This window comes from Euprymna scolopes, chromosome 8 (assembly GCF_053919585.1).
Source record: "Euprymna scolopes isolate OS-2025 chromosome 8, ASM5391958v1, whole genome shotgun sequence".
Classification (NCBI taxonomy): domain Eukaryota; kingdom Metazoa; phylum Mollusca; class Cephalopoda; order Sepiida; family Sepiolidae; genus Euprymna; species Euprymna scolopes.
The window spans coordinates 51,649,113-51,667,332 of record NC_136489.1 but is presented as its reverse complement, the minus strand read 5'-3'; the positions used below and the strand labels follow the sequence as shown (position 1 = coordinate 51,667,332).

The 18,220-nt window shown below is 35.3% G+C and overlaps 1 protein-coding gene across 13 annotated transcripts in view; it reads right to left on the bottom strand.

Annotated features, from left to right (window-relative positions):
• Positions 1 to 18,220, bottom strand: part of LOC145283561 (FHF complex subunit HOOK interacting protein 2A-like) — a 143,717-nt gene that overhangs the window by 67,591 nt on the left and 57,906 nt on the right. For all 13 annotated transcript variants that reach the window (XM_080132459.1, XM_080132453.1, XM_080132448.1 and 10 more), the window contains exons 2-3: positions 13,802 to 13,880; positions 774 to 943 (exon numbers count right to left, since the gene is read on the bottom strand). In XM_080132459.1, the coding sequence (XP_079988585.1) occupies positions 774 to 943; positions 13,802 to 13,880 (249 nt within the window). The remainder of the gene's footprint in view (positions 1 to 773; positions 944 to 13,801; positions 13,881 to 18,220) is intronic.

The following is an 18,220-nucleotide window of genomic DNA, read 5'->3' as shown; positions in this document are numbered from 1 at the left end:
CCCTACTGAACACATTGGAAATAAACTGATAGTGGTAGCCTTGGTAGAGGTTATCGTCCCATGCCAGAATGGCTCCACACTCTTCAAACTAAAATTTCATGATTGCATGTAATTTTATATCATATGATTGAATTTAGTAATCAGTGCTTAACTGTTTCATCAGTTTATAAAAAAACTGGGATGTTTCATTATCTTCTGATGGGCAGGCCCATTCTTTGAGTTCCGATTGGTTGCTAGTCCATGAATGGATAACCAATTAGTAAAATTCTTGCTTGAATTAAGCAATACTTACATATCCACTATTGGACTACTTTTATAATGTTAGACTAATCTTGACAAAATGAGTGACAACATTTATGCTTGTAAAGACATTTACTATGTGTGGACAAACAGCAACATCATTGTGAAAATGAAATTAAGGATAAAGGGCCCTGCGATGACGTATAACAAGGTAGTTGGATACCTTACACCAAGATCGCAAGAGGGTCGCACTTCACCATGACTAAGCCTTTGACTATATATGGTAAAGGGAGAAACTCAGTCCAGGAAGAATCATGAGCTTAGTATGTGAACAGAACAGTACTTTTATTTTTAATTAAAATAGAAAAAGGGATGAAAAACAAAAAAACAATGTATTTAAGAAAGACTCACTGGCAAAAGTGCACATGATCGTGTTTGTTATGGATGAACAGTTTGTGTTTAACATGAAAATGTTATAGAGAAACAGAGGAATGCACAATTAAAATGATTTATTCATTTTCAAATAATCTTACATCATTTTTTCCTAGTGTGTAGAGTGTTTCAAGCAGCTTATGATGCATCATGTATTCCATACATGGACCCGTGCTGCCCGATTCACATGAGATTTCCTCTTGTTGCAAAATCGCCAACATCTGTTCCAGGTGAGCGGGTAGGTTCGTTTGATCAGCAGGTAACTTCTCATCTGAAACAATAAAAGTTAATGAATGCAGACGGCAATGGTAACAAGTGAAAGCAATAACAAAACATTTTGAAAACCCATTCAAACAGCTGTCGGTCGAGTAGTTATTCGTTTCGCTTCTTTCATTTTAACAATTGAGAACAGGATAATCGACAAACACGTTACAAAGCAAACAGCATTTAAAAAAAAAACAAGTGTTTCTTTTTACTAAAATTATATTTATTTTGGAGTTTGTTTTGATGTTTTGTTTTATGGCATATAAACCCTTTTGGGGTTATTTAATGCTGAATCATTTTCGATAAACATTTTTATGCTTCAAGTTCTTTATATTTTCAAATATTTATTCATGGAGTTTGGTTTGGTTGTTTTGTTTTATGGTATATCAACCCTTTAGGTTATTTAATGCTCAATATGGTACGATTGTGTTAAATCATCAAAGTTAAGCATCATGGAGCCTTGTCAGTAACCAAATGGGTGAACATTTGGAAATGCTAGGTGCTGTATACTATTTTCCCATGACTAGAACATACATGCAGCTTGGAACCATTTGTGAATTTGATATTCCCTTTAAAATTCCTCCTTTGGAGGAAGCCAACATAGTTCAACCAGGGCTAATATCATATTAGGTATTACTGATTTGCTTTTTTTTTCTATCTATTATTATACAAAATATGAGTTGATTAATATTTGTTTCCTTAAGATTTTTTCCTGTATTATGTGTTAAAGTAATAACACAAAATACATGCTAAAATATACTATAGTTTTAGGATTGACTTATGTTTGAAAACAATCATTTGGCGTTTACACAGGATGGGGTACATATGAAAATCGTATTTCAAATAAAAATTCTTTGCTATATTTGTGTATTAGACAAAAATAAGTATCCTCACAACAAATTAGGAAAAATTATCAAGCAGAAGTTTAAATAAAAATAAAAATCACTTATCATTTTGCTATCCACCGTTGGTAAAAGCAGAAATACCCTTAAAGCAAGGGGAGATAAGGCTGTCATTAAACATTGTAATAGCTAGTAGCTTGGCAAAATATGATAAAGCTGATTTTATTTTTAATTAAAATTTGACCTAATTTTCCTTAGTATTTTGATGAGGATACTTATTTCACCTGTTACAGATATTAAAAATTTTTTATTTGGAATACGATTTTCACATGTGCCCTATACCGTTTTAATTGTACTAATTAGACATAATTTATAATTATCTGAACAAGTAACTTCTTTCTCTCTCTTAGCTGTCTAGGTATTTATCGACATCTCTTGCATTTGTATTATTTGGATTCTTCGGACTACTGTTCTCATCTTGAGTGAAATTTTCACAATTTTTCAGTCGATGTGACCTCTGACCTTCTTCAGATATATTTTGTCAAAGACCTAGTGGTTAGAGGACTTGAAAAAATTCAGTTAAAGTGACGTTCTTCTGAAGGTTGAATCTTCAGTGTGGGTGACCAAAAATACAATTACGAATTACATAGAACCTCTATCCGGTCATGTTTGATAGAATGAGAGCATGCTACCTCCGTAGATTAAATAAACAGTTCTGTTTGGAATCCCATGCAAATTCCAGAGTTTTGTTGTTTGTTTTTTTTTTTTTATTCCATTTTCACCTCAAAAAAGGCACAGTGCCACTTTGATGTAAGGGGCTACTAATGTTGCAGATATACTATGTAGGGAGTTGAGCAGCAAGATGTCTGTTCACATTACACTTGAACTTCTACATGTCGTACAGTTGGGAAAGCAGAAATCCAGAAAGGACTTCCAAAGTCTAGCAGTTCAGAGAAAGAAACTATTAGAGTTAAAGGCTTTCTTACATCTAGGGATCTCTACTCTGTAGGGGTGGGATTTTGCTGCTTGTTGGGCTTGTCAGGGGTATTTACGTCAAGAGAGTACATGAGTTTGTAGTTCATCGGAGCATCCACCATTAAAATACTTGTAGAATAGGCAGAAGGATGCAACATTTTGTCGATAGGACAGAGGCTGAAGCTTAGATGACAGTTCAGGACCTATCAAGTTGGCGATTCCAGAGTTCTAGGAGCATTTAGAGAAAGAATGACTCTTTTTTGTTGATGTATATTGTGTGTTTGCAAACATATGCAAACAAGATCATTTTCTGCAAATCACTTTGTTTATTAGTTGCCCAAGTTGATATGAATGCAACTCGTCTCAAAGAAGCACCCTGCTCCAACAAGTTTCTTTAACTGACCTTCACTTCTGACCTGACATAGAAGACTTATATCAAATCAATTGCCAAAGTCGCTGGAAAAATGATTGTGTCATTGTGTCACTTCATAAGTATCTGACTCCTGACGCAATCCTCTACCTGTATAAGAACCAAATATATTCTAAAATGGAATACTATTGCCACATCTAGGGAAAAGCTGCTCGAAGCACCCTAGTCAGCTTTGACAGAGTTCAAAATAAGCTTTCAAATCTGATAGGTTATGCCATTTTCTCCTCCCTGCAACCTCTTTGCCACAGAACAAACATTGCGAGCTTGTCTCTGCTCTATCATTATTTTCATGGCTCGTCAAAGTTCAATCTCTGGTCCCCCTTGCCAAACGTTCACAAAAGCATTCATCTAGCTACAGCCACTATGAACACTTTCCCCCACTCTCTATCTGTGCCTAAATCTAAATGCAGGTTCCATGAACAAAGCTCCTTTTCTAGAACTGCCTGCTGATGAAGTTCTGTTGCACTAGCCTGCTTTTCAGCTGACTACAATATTGTCATTTTCAAATCTAATGTAAACAAATTCCTGTTTAGCCATAGTCATTTTCTACACAATTTCCATTACCAATACACTCATTAACCCTTATCCTCGGATGTCTTTTAGGCCTTGATAAGCAGTGACTCCGTTGTAAAAAAATAAGAAAAAAAAAGTTGTTGGTCCAGTATTTGTTTGTTGTATGGCATTCACTCTAGGTGGGATTCAACCAGCTACCTCTTCCTGCCAAGGGAATATTAAATTCACAAGTTGCCTGTATTTGCCTGGACATTTAGAACATTAGTTTTTTCTTTCTTTTTCTCCATATTGAAGAGTGAAAATTTATAGAGAACATTTCTCCTTTTTTAGTTAAGGATAAAATGGATAATCTAGTAGAAATTCATGTTAGCTTCACAAGTGCTCATTTATTTAAAACTTCTATATGAACATGTTTTTAACAAATGTACTTATGTAATGGGTGTGTTGTGTAAGAGTGTATATATTCTGTATGTATATAATGGTTGTATCAAATTATTTAGATGTTATGTTGTTGGTAGCATGCCAAATCTTATACATGTATAACTTGTGTTATGTTGTTGACACGAAACGATGACATGGACGTATTGACAGTATGTCTACAGAGAAGAAGAGAAAATTACTTGTACAAATACATGTGTACATAACGATAAGAGGGAGACGAGCTCTTTGATGAATGACAGAGTCAGTACATTTAAGATGTTGAGTGATGATGGTATGTTGGGGACAGTACATGTAAAACAATTCATTTTAAACGACAAATAAACATATACCTGGTTGTTCAAAGACGACATGACACAATAATTATATTTATATATAGCAACATATATTCTCTAGTTTTGGCCAGACATCTTTAGAGATTACAATGTTCTGTCCACATTTTGGATATCTTGGAATATCCCATTTCCTAGCATCATAAGAGAGACTAACTCTTCTGACTTCTAAGTCCCGTCTGGACTATATAATGTCTCTTCTTCAACTAACTAACTTGCCTGTATATATTAAAACTAATTCTTTGTGCTTACGTCATTTGACTACACAAAGACCTAACAGGTGACTTCTCGGTCACGTTTTCTCTGGCAATATTTATTGCTTATACATTTTTTTTTTTTTTTTTACATTTTCACCCCAAACAAGGCAAACTGCCACTTTGGTGTAGGGGGCTACTATCAGGGGCAACAACTACTGGGGTGCTATGTAGGGATTTGGGCAGCAAGATGTCGGTTCACGTTACACTTGAACTTCTGCACGTCAGTACTGTTGTGGAAGCAGGGACCTGGAATGGAATTCCAGAGTCTAGCGATTCTGGGGAAGAAACTATCAGAGTAAAAATATCTTTTACATCTAGGGATCTCTACAGTGTGGGGGTGGGATTTAGCAGCCTGTCGGGTTTGTCGAGGGTGCTCACGTCGTGGGGGCACAAGTAATTGCAGTTCGTCAGAGCATTCACCACTAAAATACTTGTAGAAAAGGCAGAGGGATGCAACATTTCGTCGATGGGACAGAGGCTGAAGCTTAGATGCCAGTTCAGGGCCTATCAGGTATGCGACTCTCTTTTGAACCTTGTCAAGGAGCGAGAGACTAGTAGCAGATGCACCAGCCCAGATGTGACAGCAATACTCCATACATGGGCGAATGGTGGCCTTATAGAGGTACAGGATACTTTCGGGTGTTAGTAGTTTTCTAGCACGGTAGAGAGAGCCCACCTTTCTTGCAGCGGCCCTGGCAATGCCTTCAATGTAACTGTTCCAACTCATGTTTCCTGTAAACGTTAGGCCAAGGAGTTTGAAAGATGTACTCACAGATAAAGAGTCGTTGGCCATTGCTATAGGTGGTAGAGAGGGTTTCTTGTAATTATTGAATGAAACTAGTTTAGTCTTGGCAACATTGAACGCGACCAACCACTTTTGTCCCCATTCCACCACAGATTGGAGGTCTTCCTCTAGTGTTTCTGCCATTTCTTTAGAAATGTGTTCATTCGTCTTCCTGTCGTGCCTGCCATAGAGTGTAGTGTCATCAGCATATATACCCATCTCAGAGGCCATTTTGTCGGGGAAGTCATTTATGAATATCAGGAACAATAGAGGTCCAAGGATAGAACCCTGGGGCACCCCCGCATTTATATCATATTGTTTAGATGTACGACCGTCGAGGACAACCTGGATTTTTCTCTTATCAAAGAAGGATTTAATTATGTTAAGTATTCTACCAGTGATACCGTATGATCTAATTTTCCTGAGGAGACCCTCATGCCATACCCTGTCAAAAGCCTTAGATATATCTAGAGCTACCGCTCTGCCCTCCCGCTTTGTCCAGTGAATGGTATATACGTTCAGAGATCACAGTTAGGATGTCTGCTGTGGAACGGGCTTGTCTAAATCCATATTGTTTGTCAGTCAGAAGTTTAGCATCTGTAAGATGATGGACTAGAGCATGGTTAATTAAGGTCTCAAATATTTTGGCAAAAAGTGGGAGGAGGCTAATGGGGCGATAATTTGATAGGTCAGTTCTTTCGCCAGAATTCTTGAATACTGGTACTACAGAAGCAGTTTTCCAACAGCCCGGAAAGCATGATTCATTAAGGCATTTGTTGTAGAGTTTGGAGAGAACTAGAGCTACTTCGGCTGAGCACTTTTTTAATAGCACAGCTGGGATAAGATCGGGTCCACATGCTTTTGAAGTGTCAACGTTTTTTATGATAGCATGCACCTGAGCAGGGGTGGTTTTCCGATCGTCTAGCGTGGCGTCTGTCTGCATAGGAAAGTCAGGTAGGGGGTGGTTGGAAGGGTCTAGTGTGGAGTTTGAGGCAAACCGACTGGCAAGCATGTTAGCCTTGTCAGTTGCTGAGGAGAAAACCTTGTGATTGTTGGTTAGTGGGGGAATTGTTGATTGCCCATTATTTACTACACTGTTGTAGATTTTCCAGAAGTCTCGAGTTCCTAGTTTTTGTGCTTCAATGCGCTTTTTAGTGGTTTCCGTAAATTCTCTCTTAGCTGTCGCTATTTCTTTCTTAACATTATTTCTAGCTTCTATATACTTCAGTCTGTTTGAACTGGACTTATGTCGGTTAAACTTACGGTATGCATGCTGCTTTTGAGCAATGGCAGTTGCACAAGTCGACGTAAACCATTGGGGAGAGTGGGGCTTACTATAGAATTTCCGCATGGAAACATGCGCTTCGATTGCAGTTTTGAACCAGTCAGTGGTCTCGTTTGCACATTGTTCAGCAGGGAGAGAAAAAATATTTCTCCATGGGGCATCTCTGATTAGTTCCCTGATGGCTTCCCAGTCAGCCTTTTTATAATATCTCGTTGTTTTTTAGCACTGGCTCTTCAGTTTTGGCTCTAGAGTTTAGGGCGATTTCAACCATTATTACTGCATGATCAGCGTTCCCAAGTGGGCTGTGGGCCTTCGTTATGCAGTCATCGGGAACTGTGGTCAAAAACAGATCTAGAAGTGATGCGTGTTGTTCTTCCTGGTCAGGGAAACGGGTTGGAAACGTAACAATTTGTGATAGGGAGTGAGATATAGAGAAGCTATGAGTTGTGCTGCCCGCTGCATCTGTGTAAGTAGAGAATCCAAGCCAGTTTTTGTGGTGGACATTAAAGTCACCAAATACATGTATTTGTGCGCTAGTGTTGAGGGTCTATGCTGTCAGAGACTTTGTTTATTATGGTGCAGTCTTGAGTCGAGGGAGAGCAGTAGAGAAAATAAAAGTAGCTAATATTATGTTGCATGTTTAATCTAAAGCACATAAAGGCTTGATCATCTGTTTCTAGGTTTGTTTCTCTAGTCAAGGGAAGGATATTACGAATGTAAACTCCAAGTCCGTGCATGTGTCTGTCAGAGTCCTTACGGCAGAGTGGGAGATATCCAGGCATGTTAAAGTGGTTAGAGGGGATGGAGGAGTGCAGGTTAGTCTCACTTAGTGCTAAGATATCCGGGGTATTTGTTAAGAGAAATGCTTCAACATCAGCTAAATTAGTTCTAAGCCCACGGATATTTGTGAATGCGAGCCTCAAGGGAGGAGGCAAGTTGAATTTGTTTGTCCCTAAGCCTGGTTTAAGCTTATTTTTAGATTGTACTGTCGTCATATTTTTTTACAGAGTTTCGGTTTAGGTAAGGGGGAGCTAAACAAGGGGTTATGCAGAGCTTCAGACATGCATCACAAGTAGACCATCAGCTGACCTTTCTCCAATTAGGATTGTGGCCTCAGGAAAGCCCACCGGGGATGAGTGCAGGGTCCCTTTCCATGCGCGTCATGGCACTACAAACAACCCGATATTATTCAACTCTTGATGGAGCAGCCGCTCTAAGCGCTACCAAAGAGTTAGGGCACTGTATTACCAGTCGGGAACAGCAGCCAGGAACTGTCAATCCGGTACCCTCAACCCATTAGAAGAAGGTCAACCCAATCTAATTGCTCAGGCATATCTCATACTCAAGCACTCCCAAATGTTCAGTTTTAGGGGTGGGGCGTGCTGGGAATGGGGAAAAACGGCGTTCGTTGCCCTAGCCAGGAAACAAGATCTACCGCTGGGTGTTTCTGTCGAATCACTGAGATAGTGTCTCTGCGCTTGACTAATAGGCAAAGAAGGAGTATGGAAGCCGGGCGATAGACAGAGCCTATCTACATTGCTTTGAAAACCTATCTTGTTTATGTATTTAACATTTCTCTTCATTTGTTTATTGTTCCTAAGATCTCCACAACATTCATAACCTATAAACATTATTTGTCCTTGAAACACAATCTACTTTTCATATCGATAATCATAATAATGTTCTTTTATAATAAATTTTTTAAATAAACATCTAACTTTTAAGAATAATAGTCGATCTTACAATCAATTATTAGCAAGGTCACTCTGGCGTCTTCTGGAAGGCTAATATATAACACTTATATGAAACTAATGTATAAATTTCTACTGGAATTCTTAATTCCATAGTTGATGAAGGAGAAGGATTTTCTGTCAAAAAAAAAATAAAAAAATAAATAAAATAAGTAAATACTAAAACGTGTTTCTAAATGACCAACCAAATACCAGATGGAGACTGAATGAATAAAGCAGGGGGTTGTAGATTTCTGTAATTTGTGAAAGCATTTAAACTGTTGAACAGAAAGTCATTAAAACTGGCTTTAAAATTCTTAGCAAATCCTGTTTTAAAAGATTGAAAGTTTTAGAAGTTATTTACATCCAATAAATAAATATTAAAGTATAAAAAAATCAATTTTGAAAGCAAATCAAATGCTTGAAGATTTATTTTAAATGAGTGTAAGCAATAGAAATGAAATACTTTGGCCAACTCAGGCTGTCATCATTGTTATTGATATTTTTTATTATTGTTATTTTTTATTCTTGTCACTTATTTTTTGTTTCTTTTTTTACTTCATTGGCAAGCTATCATGACAAATGCCTTAGATGGTCAATTTCTCTTGGTATCAAACAGATACAATTTTAATATCTTGAACTTGTGTAGAGATGATGCTGGCTACGTATGTATAATCTGGTGAAACCTTCCGTCAGTACACCCCATGTTACAGCAATGCCAGGTTAATTGGGAAGGTCATATATGCCGCATGCCTGATTCAAAATTCCCAAAACAAATCCTTCATGGTGAGCTATCCAAAGGAAAAAGACTTACAGGAGAACAGCGGAAACTGTTCAAGGACAATCTGAATGTCTCTCACAAACAGTTCAGTTTGTATTCGAACTCATGGGAAAAACTAACCCAAGACAGATGTTCCCGGTGTGCAGCAACTCACAAAAGGGTTACAATTGCTTAATTCACACTCAATGAAGAATGCAAGAGGAAACATGCATCTCTTCTACAGAATCATTCCACAGGTGTCCAACACACGGGAAATACTTCAGAGCTTGAATCAGTCTAATAAGTCATCTCTGAACCCATAGAACAATTGCATGATCATGGTCATCTTTGCAAGCGATGGACGAACATCATCACCATGAGTAGGTAACAGATCCAATATTTCTACATTGATGTAGGCACCATAGAATGAAAATCTAAGAAATCATTTCTAAAAATAAATTCGATGCTAGAATTTTTTTTTTTAATAAATGAAAACAATATAAAAGATATAAAAAGAACTTTAAGAAAATTACTTCTATTTTTATAAATACACTAAGAACAAACATGCGGCTGATGGCTTGTCCCTGCACTTTTGGTGCAGGAAAACCAGGAATGACTGAAATATGAAAAGAATTTGATGCCGATTGTCGGAGAGAATGGTGTACCGCTTTGATGTGAAATATGATGAATTCATTCAGAGTCGACTCAATCGCAACCCTCATGGATGAAAACCGATACAATCTAAGTTTTATAGTTTAATAATAATTTGGTTCAATTAAAAACTTATGACTGAATGATACGATAATATTTAAATGTAATTTTCAAAATTCTATTCAAAAAATAAATACTAAATTGGTTTAAAAATAAAAAAAAAAAAAAAGAAACAAAAAATAATAGTACTCATGCTATATGAAACACGTTGGAAGGTACAAAATGAAAACTTTTTTTTTTTACCAAAAATGATGGCCAAAGTTTAAAATATTATCAGGCTAACAAAAAAGTTCTCGAAATTTCTAACTTTTAAATTCAGTAGCACATATCTCAGCTTAAACAAATATTTATTGATCGAAATAAACACCATCAGAATCAACACACTTTTGCCAACGCAAAACAAGTGTATTTATGCCAGTAATGTAAAAATCTTGCGTTCTGGTGACAATGAACTCGTTGAAGGCGTTTTTGATATTGCTTTGTTTTTTTAAGCATTTCTCATGCAAAAACTTGTCAGTATGGGAAAGGTTGGGAGAGTATGGCGGACGAGGCAGAGTTTCATAGCCCAATTCGTTCAAATCCTGCAGGATCGGTTTAGCAACGTGCAGTCGGGCATTGTCATGGAGGAGAATTGGGCCTTTTCTGTTGACTAATGCTGGGTGTTGTTGTTGAAGTTTGATACATTTCATCCAATTGTTCACAGTACTTCTCAGCTGTAATAGTTTTGCTTGCATTCAAAAAACTAATGGATGAGAGCAGTTGCAGACCACAAACCATCAGCATGACCTTCTTTTGGGGCAACTCTGGCTTTGAGAAATGATGTGGAACTTCATCAGCATCTAATCACTGAGCTGAGTGTCGCCAGTTGTCATTAAGAACCCACTTTTCATCGCAAGTCACAATCCAGTCAAGAAACGGGTCGTTCTTGTTGCATAAAAGAAGAAAAGATGACACTTTATAATGGCATTTCATTTGGTTGTCATTCAATTCATGAGGCACCCATTTATCAATTTTTTTTTGTCTTTTCAATCTCTCTCAAGTGGTTGGAAATCGTTGTATACATTACGTCTAACGTAGAAGTAAATCCTTGAACAGTTGTGCATAGATGGCTTTGACTAAGGTTCTTAATTTATCATTATCAACATCCGATGGCCGACCACTATGCTCATCATCTTCAAGACTTTCGTCACTGCCATGAAATTTCTTAAACCACCATTGTGCTGTGCATCCCTGGGCCACACACTTTGTTGATATCGCAAGCTGTTTTAGCAGCTTTTCTGCCTAGCTTGAATTGAAATAAGAAAATTGTGCGAATCTGCTTTTTTTCCATCTTGTATTCAACATTCTGAAAAGACGATTGTTTTAAGACAATTGTAACTTAAACGATTAGATAGATCAAAAAATGATCTTTAAAATGATATACAAAGTAAAGGTATTATAATAAAAACTTATTTGAAAATATATCATTTGAAATCAAAATGAAAAATTCTGCAAGGACTTTCTTCTCAATAACAAACAGTACCAAATTAAGGAAATAACAATTATGATTGAAAACAGCAATTTTATGGTAATTTTAATGAAAAAAAGAAGATACTTTTGCAGTGCTGAAATAATATTATTTAGAAAGCTATTCTTAACATGAAGAGGGGGGTGGTTTTTAACTATTTTGTACATTCATCTAACAATATAATAAAGAATAGATAGTATAAAAATAAAATTAATGAATGGTACCGTTTGTCACTTGTTAGCGGCTGAGATTTCATTGGCTGAATGTTTCGGCCCCTACCAGCAGTTTACATAATCTAATAATAATAGTATTCTATGCAAATGATAATGCAGTCCATGTTCTGCATAAGTACCTGTTGCAATATTTTGGAGTATAATGGGGTATGATCCCACACAGTCGGACGATTCTATTTATAAACGATGCTGCTAAGAACTGACGAATCAAATTAATTCACGTTCTGCTACCAACCAATCAGAAACCAGAATTGCTTCATAAATATTAAACCTTTTCTGGAGCAATCTCACATGTTCTTTTCCGTCTCGACACGGTAAGAATATTTTGTTCTGTGGAACTGTCTACTACAAACAAGTCACCTCCCAGGACTTGTGTGTAACAGCGAACCATCTGAAACTGTTTTGAAACTAAAAATGGCTTACACTTCTAGAGTACCAAAATATCCCTCAAAAAATATATAAATTATAAAAAAACTGAAAGTTAAAATCAATTCTACTGTATTTGCCTGCCAACGAGACAATTAAACTCAAGGTCTGATTTTAATGTTGAGAAAAATTCTGGGCCTTAAAAAGACATTCTAGATTGAAACAAAAATAACAGTTTTGCTCTAGAAGGATTTATCTCTCACTATCCAACGACAGAAAAAATGAATCGTAGTACAAGAACATATACTACACTTTGCTCCTAACCCAAACCAGACAGTCAAGGGAATTTCCCTTGAAGATTGTTGTGAAGTTTAGAGCATCGACCAACCTTAACCATAATCCACATGCAACGTGAGATAAGTACAGTTAGTTTTCTATCAAAACATTTTACTTTTTTCATAAAACAAAAACGCAATGATAAAGGCAGAATCATAAGGGCGAGACATTATGAAGCAGGATACAAAAGTATGTACGTCTATACTGATAACAGTAAACAAGAGGTTAACTTTATTTTTGTCTTTTTAATTACAAACTATTATGCTTACGGTATCACATGAAGCATGCAACAATTTTTAATGGGAAAGCACAGCAAAATAATGATGCGACTCTTACTCACACACAAAGTCAAGTTGACTTCTACGTCTGATTTGTTTAACAAACAAGCATCAATTATTTCAAATTGAAATAATCTGTTTTTGCATCAACTAATCGAAATACATTTCATAACAAATTGATCTGTGATGGATGTGACAGCAGACACATCATAGGTTCCATATCGTTAATTTTAATTGCATAAATACTAGCGTTGGGACAATTAATTGGTATCAGAAAAATTAGAACTTTTTGTGGGGGTATCAAAATCAGTATCTGAAAAATTGTCTAAATTTTGAATCCAAAAATAATTCTTGAAATTTCCTGCAGTTTAAAAGTTATTTTCCATTGCTGGTATGGCACTTGTGCAAAGGTATAACTTTTTGGTTTTCAGTTGGGACATTTAGAAAGTGCATAGCAGGGGCAGACAAGTATACATCAGGGGCAGAAAAATATTTTGTGTTATAAGAAGCACCTAAGTTTCTTATATTTATTTTAATTCAATAAATGTGTAACAAAACCTTTCTCACCAACAAAAAAAAACTTGCATTCAAAAATTTCAGAAATTTGACAGTTACAAAAATAAAAAAAAATGTATTTTGTGTTATAATTTTTTTCAAATTTATTTTAAAAAACAAAAAATATGCATTTATTGTTGCGAAATTTTCGATTTAGTCCTGAAATTGCATTTGTCTATGCACTCTCAAAATGTCTTAACCAAAAAAGTTTTACGTTTGCACTAGTGCACAAGTGCCGCTGGTACTAATGATGAAATGATAAATATTATTTATAGTTTCTCACCATTTATCTGAAAGACAGCAATATTTGTTTGTTTTTTTAATTTTGTAAAATGTACCAATTATTTAATATTAATTTGATATTTTTCTTCATCAGTATCAAACTCGTTAATAAAAAAAATGATAACAAAAATAAAGTGTAAGTCATGTAGATGTGGGAAACATATACACACACAAGAAATAATCCCGCAATTTTATTGATAATAGCGATTAGAAGTGCTGACCTAAAAATACTACATTGGTCACGTGCTTACCTTTGTTTTCAATGAAATAGTTTGTGATTGATTTCCAGTGATGTACAAACTCCTCCTGTAGCGTCAGATTTGGGGCAATCTGTGGGTGAAAATAAAAAATGTCAACATGATTTGCGTGTCATATTTACCAATTAAAATACTTTCTTGTATGACAGTAATTTGGTAGCGCCAAAACAAAGAGACTTTTTTTTATTAACACTGACAGAAATATCTCTTTACCTCTAAATTATACAGTTTAAAACTTTAAATTAACAATTTTTTTTTAATTGCAGATTTGGTAACTATCGATTATTTTGAGTACAGCTTGGTTTGGCGATTCATCATGTAGTTTCAGCAGGATGGAGCCACATGCCACACAGAACACAATACAATCAATTTACTAACAGAAACAGTTGATGAACAAATAATTTTATGAAATAGACCTGTCAGCTGGCCACCTCGTTTGTGCGATTTAATCTCATTAGATTATTTTCTTTGAGGATATGTAAAGTTCCACGTGTGCCGATAAACCAAACATAATAGACCACTTAGAAGACAACATTTGACACGTTATTGCTGAAATACAGTCTAATTTCATGCACAGAGTTGTGAACATTAGACTATTAGATTATATGTTATGCAGAAAATTATATTTAAATTATAATGGACAAATATTATTTGGAATAAACCAGATATTTGTATTATAAAAATATTTTTCTGTGATTTGTTGATTTAAAGTTCACCACCACTAAAAAAATAAATAAATAAAAACAAAATTTAAAAAAAAATCAAACTGCCCTTTATACACAACAATGTTGAAATAGGAGAACTGATAATATAAACCTTTACTCATTCTGATAATGTTTAGTTTACTTCTTTAAAATGTTGCTTGGCTTTTCCTGATGTCTGCAGTTACCCTTAAGTATGCACACATGTATATTTAGAGGATGATAAAAAATACTTTGAAAGAATGTACACATATATAAAATTCAAACAAAATTTATTTGCAAGATTACTATTTACAAAAGAATATTATTTTGTAATGTAAATAAGATGTAAACTTCTTTATACAAATACTAGCCGGGAACTTGGTATTGCTCCATTGTAAAATATGCATATAAAGCCAATTCTCTATTGTTTATTACATTGTACCCAATATATAGTAGTGATTTCAAAAGAAAAAAAATATGACTTGGATGTCATCAGTTAGAATCGAAGCGAAAGCATTTAGCGCTTTCAACCCGAGTCATTAATGTTTGCACTATTGTCAAATGGATAAGAAATAGCTAAAAGAAGAACCAACTTGAACATACAAACGTATATTTGTGCATGCGTACAAGAACACCTTTAAGTCGACTTGTGCCTGCCAAATTCCACTTTTTTTTTAATTTGACTCCTTGGCAGCTATTTTACCAGCTTAAGATCCATAAAAGAGTGGTCCACAAAAAATGCAATCACTTGACCTACCTCGCACCACTCTGTAACCTTGTGTCATCTTGAAGATGCAGTTTGAAAATAATGGAAACAGACACACAGACATAATGAATTTTATAAATTAAATTTACATTTTACTAAACAGGTTCTTAAAACAATGTCTTATTGCAAAGTTTGATAGAATTCTCTCATTGTTTCCTGCTTCCCTAACTGTACTAACAAGCAGAAGTTGAAACGTAATGCGAATAGACTCACATAGTCACCTATAGATATGATTAATGGAATGTGCTTTGATCAACTCATAACACTAGTGTCCTTTCAACACACACTTTCGATAAACCAGTTTAACAACAAAATCCCACCCCTTCACTGTAGAGGTCGCTAGATGCTGAACATCTTCAAGTGCATTAGCTTCTTCACTGACTGCTAGACTTTGGGATTCCTTTCCAGTTACCTGCTTTCCTGACCGTCTGACATGCAGAAGTTACGATCAAGTGCAAATATGACTTGTTTATGATGAAAAAAAAAAAAAAAAGGAAGAGGTTATTGAAATGGCAAACAATATTCAACAAAAAATGAACTTCATGAAGTCATCTTCAGAAGTTGGAGTAACATCCCTCGCATCCTAATGGAAATGCTTATTTCTAGCATTCCCCAAAGAATTTTTGAAGTCATCAAAACCAGTGGAGATAGAACTCATTAAATTTAGTTGTTGAATGTTTTTATGTACTTTTTGTACAATTTCGTAGAATTTATACTCCCGGTCTTATAATCTTGATCAAGTGTAAAATGTCTCATTTTATAAAAATGTAAATTTCTCAATTAAATGTTTGAAATGTAACTTTTTTTCCCATAACTTTGGTAACCTTAAGTGGAAAGAGTTTAAAATCCTTAAAAAAATTCTTAGAACTGCACGCCTATGGAATTGCCTTCTGTTTTCCTGCTTTCCAGCTGACTACAATATGGTTGTCTTCAAGTCTAACATAAACAAGTTTTTGATAAGCCGTTCCATATAAGTTAACAAATTTACCAAATTTTCATTACTAACAATTACTATATTGTCCAATTGTCTACTGTACACTCTTTAATCCTTATCTTCGAGTGGCCTCTTGGCCTCGATAAATGGTGTAACGCCTATGTAAAAAAAAAAGGTTTCTTTTTAAAGATTTTCAAGTTATTTTAAAATTTGAAAATTTTTGACCAGGAATGTATATTTTTCATTTTCTTCCTCCATTAAAACATAACATGTATCGACAATTTATATTAATTGTTAGTGCAGTTGTTGGGTCATATCCAAAGTCACTATTGCTGTCCGAAATAGCCTTACCAACCCAGGGACCGCACCTTTTCATTTTTTTTCTTTCTTCTAAATGAAAAAAAAAAAAGGGCCAATCGTATCTTCCTAAGTCTCAAATTATCAGATGACCTTCCAGATTTTTTTTTTTTTAATGTGAATCATGCATTGTTGAAAACAAACAACCCACTCTCCCCATCAAGTAAGTGATGACTGTTCAGGTATGCAACGTATGCCATGTAACATATGTATCTGGTTCCAAATATTATATCTTGCTTTTCCTTCTACTAAACTAGTTATCTCGGCTTGAGAATCTAGTCTACTATTTTGGTTATGGGATTAAAAGGGGGTGGTATGACTGTTTGGTCATTTTGTATTGTAGCATATCAACCCTTTTCGGGTTATTTAATGTTGAATCTGGTCACTTTGGTAAAAACGATTTATGCTTCATGTTGTTTATATCTTCAAATATTTATTCATGGTGTTTGGTTTGGTTGTTTTGTAGAGAAAATTTGTTTTTAGATTTGCAGAACATGATTGAGTTATGCAAAAGAAAGCGATAAAAATAATAACATGAATGTTTGGTGAATTTAAGTCAGGAAGTCGATATCTTCAGACAGCCTGATCTAGTAGCACTATTGCAAAACATGATATGGATTTAATGAAAGTTGGTTGTTTTTGTTTTATGGCATATCAAATCATTTTTAGGTTATTTTATGCTGAATCCAGTAATTTTGGAAAAAAGGTTTTATGTTTCAAATTGTTTATAAGAGGCGACTTCAATAAGTTTCCAAACTTTTTGTACAGGCATTTAAAATTGTTGTAGACTCTTGAAAATTCAGTATGTTATTACATCTTATGAGATGACTGACCAATTTTTATGATTTTAGGTTCAAATGAACAACTACAGTAGGAATTGAAATACACCATACCAAAACCTGACTGGCACAGCTGGTAAATTTCAAAAATGCTATCTGGATGTGAGAACACTCCAGAAAAACTATATCCAATAAAATTCTGTTTTAAACTTGGAAAAAATGCCACAGAAACGTATGGGATGCTTCAGACTATTTTTGGATCATTTTGCATGAATCGAACATCAGTTTTCAAGTGACACAAGAGATTCAAGGAAGGCAAAAAGTTTGTGAGGGATGAGGAGGTGTGGGAGGAGTAAGGAAGTCAGAACACCAGAGTTGATTGGCCAAATAAAAACTATCGTGTATCTACAGAAGACAATAAGCACAGTTTGATTTAGTGTTGGAACTGTACACACAATTATTCGCAAGAAACTGAAGATATGAAGATTTTTGCCAAGTTTGTCCCAAGGGTGTGCCATCTTTGTCACAGACTATTCGATTAAGATGAGCATCAAGGCAGTTCCTCACCCTCCCTTTAGTCCAGACCTTGCTCCCTGTGACTTTTGGCTATTCCCTAAGTCAAAGAAAACCTTAGAAGCTGTCATTATAAGACAAGGAGATAAAAGAGGCTGTGATGAAAGTCATTGAGATGCTCATACAAGAGGACTTCCATGGGGCCTTCTTGAAGTTGTTGGAATGGTAGGACAAGTGCACCGAAACCAGAGTAGATTATTTCAAAGGGGACTAGAGTTTCATGGGTGTACAAAAGTGCCCATACAAAAAAAAGTCTGGAAACTTATTGAAGGGTCCTCGTATCTTCAAATATTTATTCATGGAGTTGTTTGGTCATTTTGT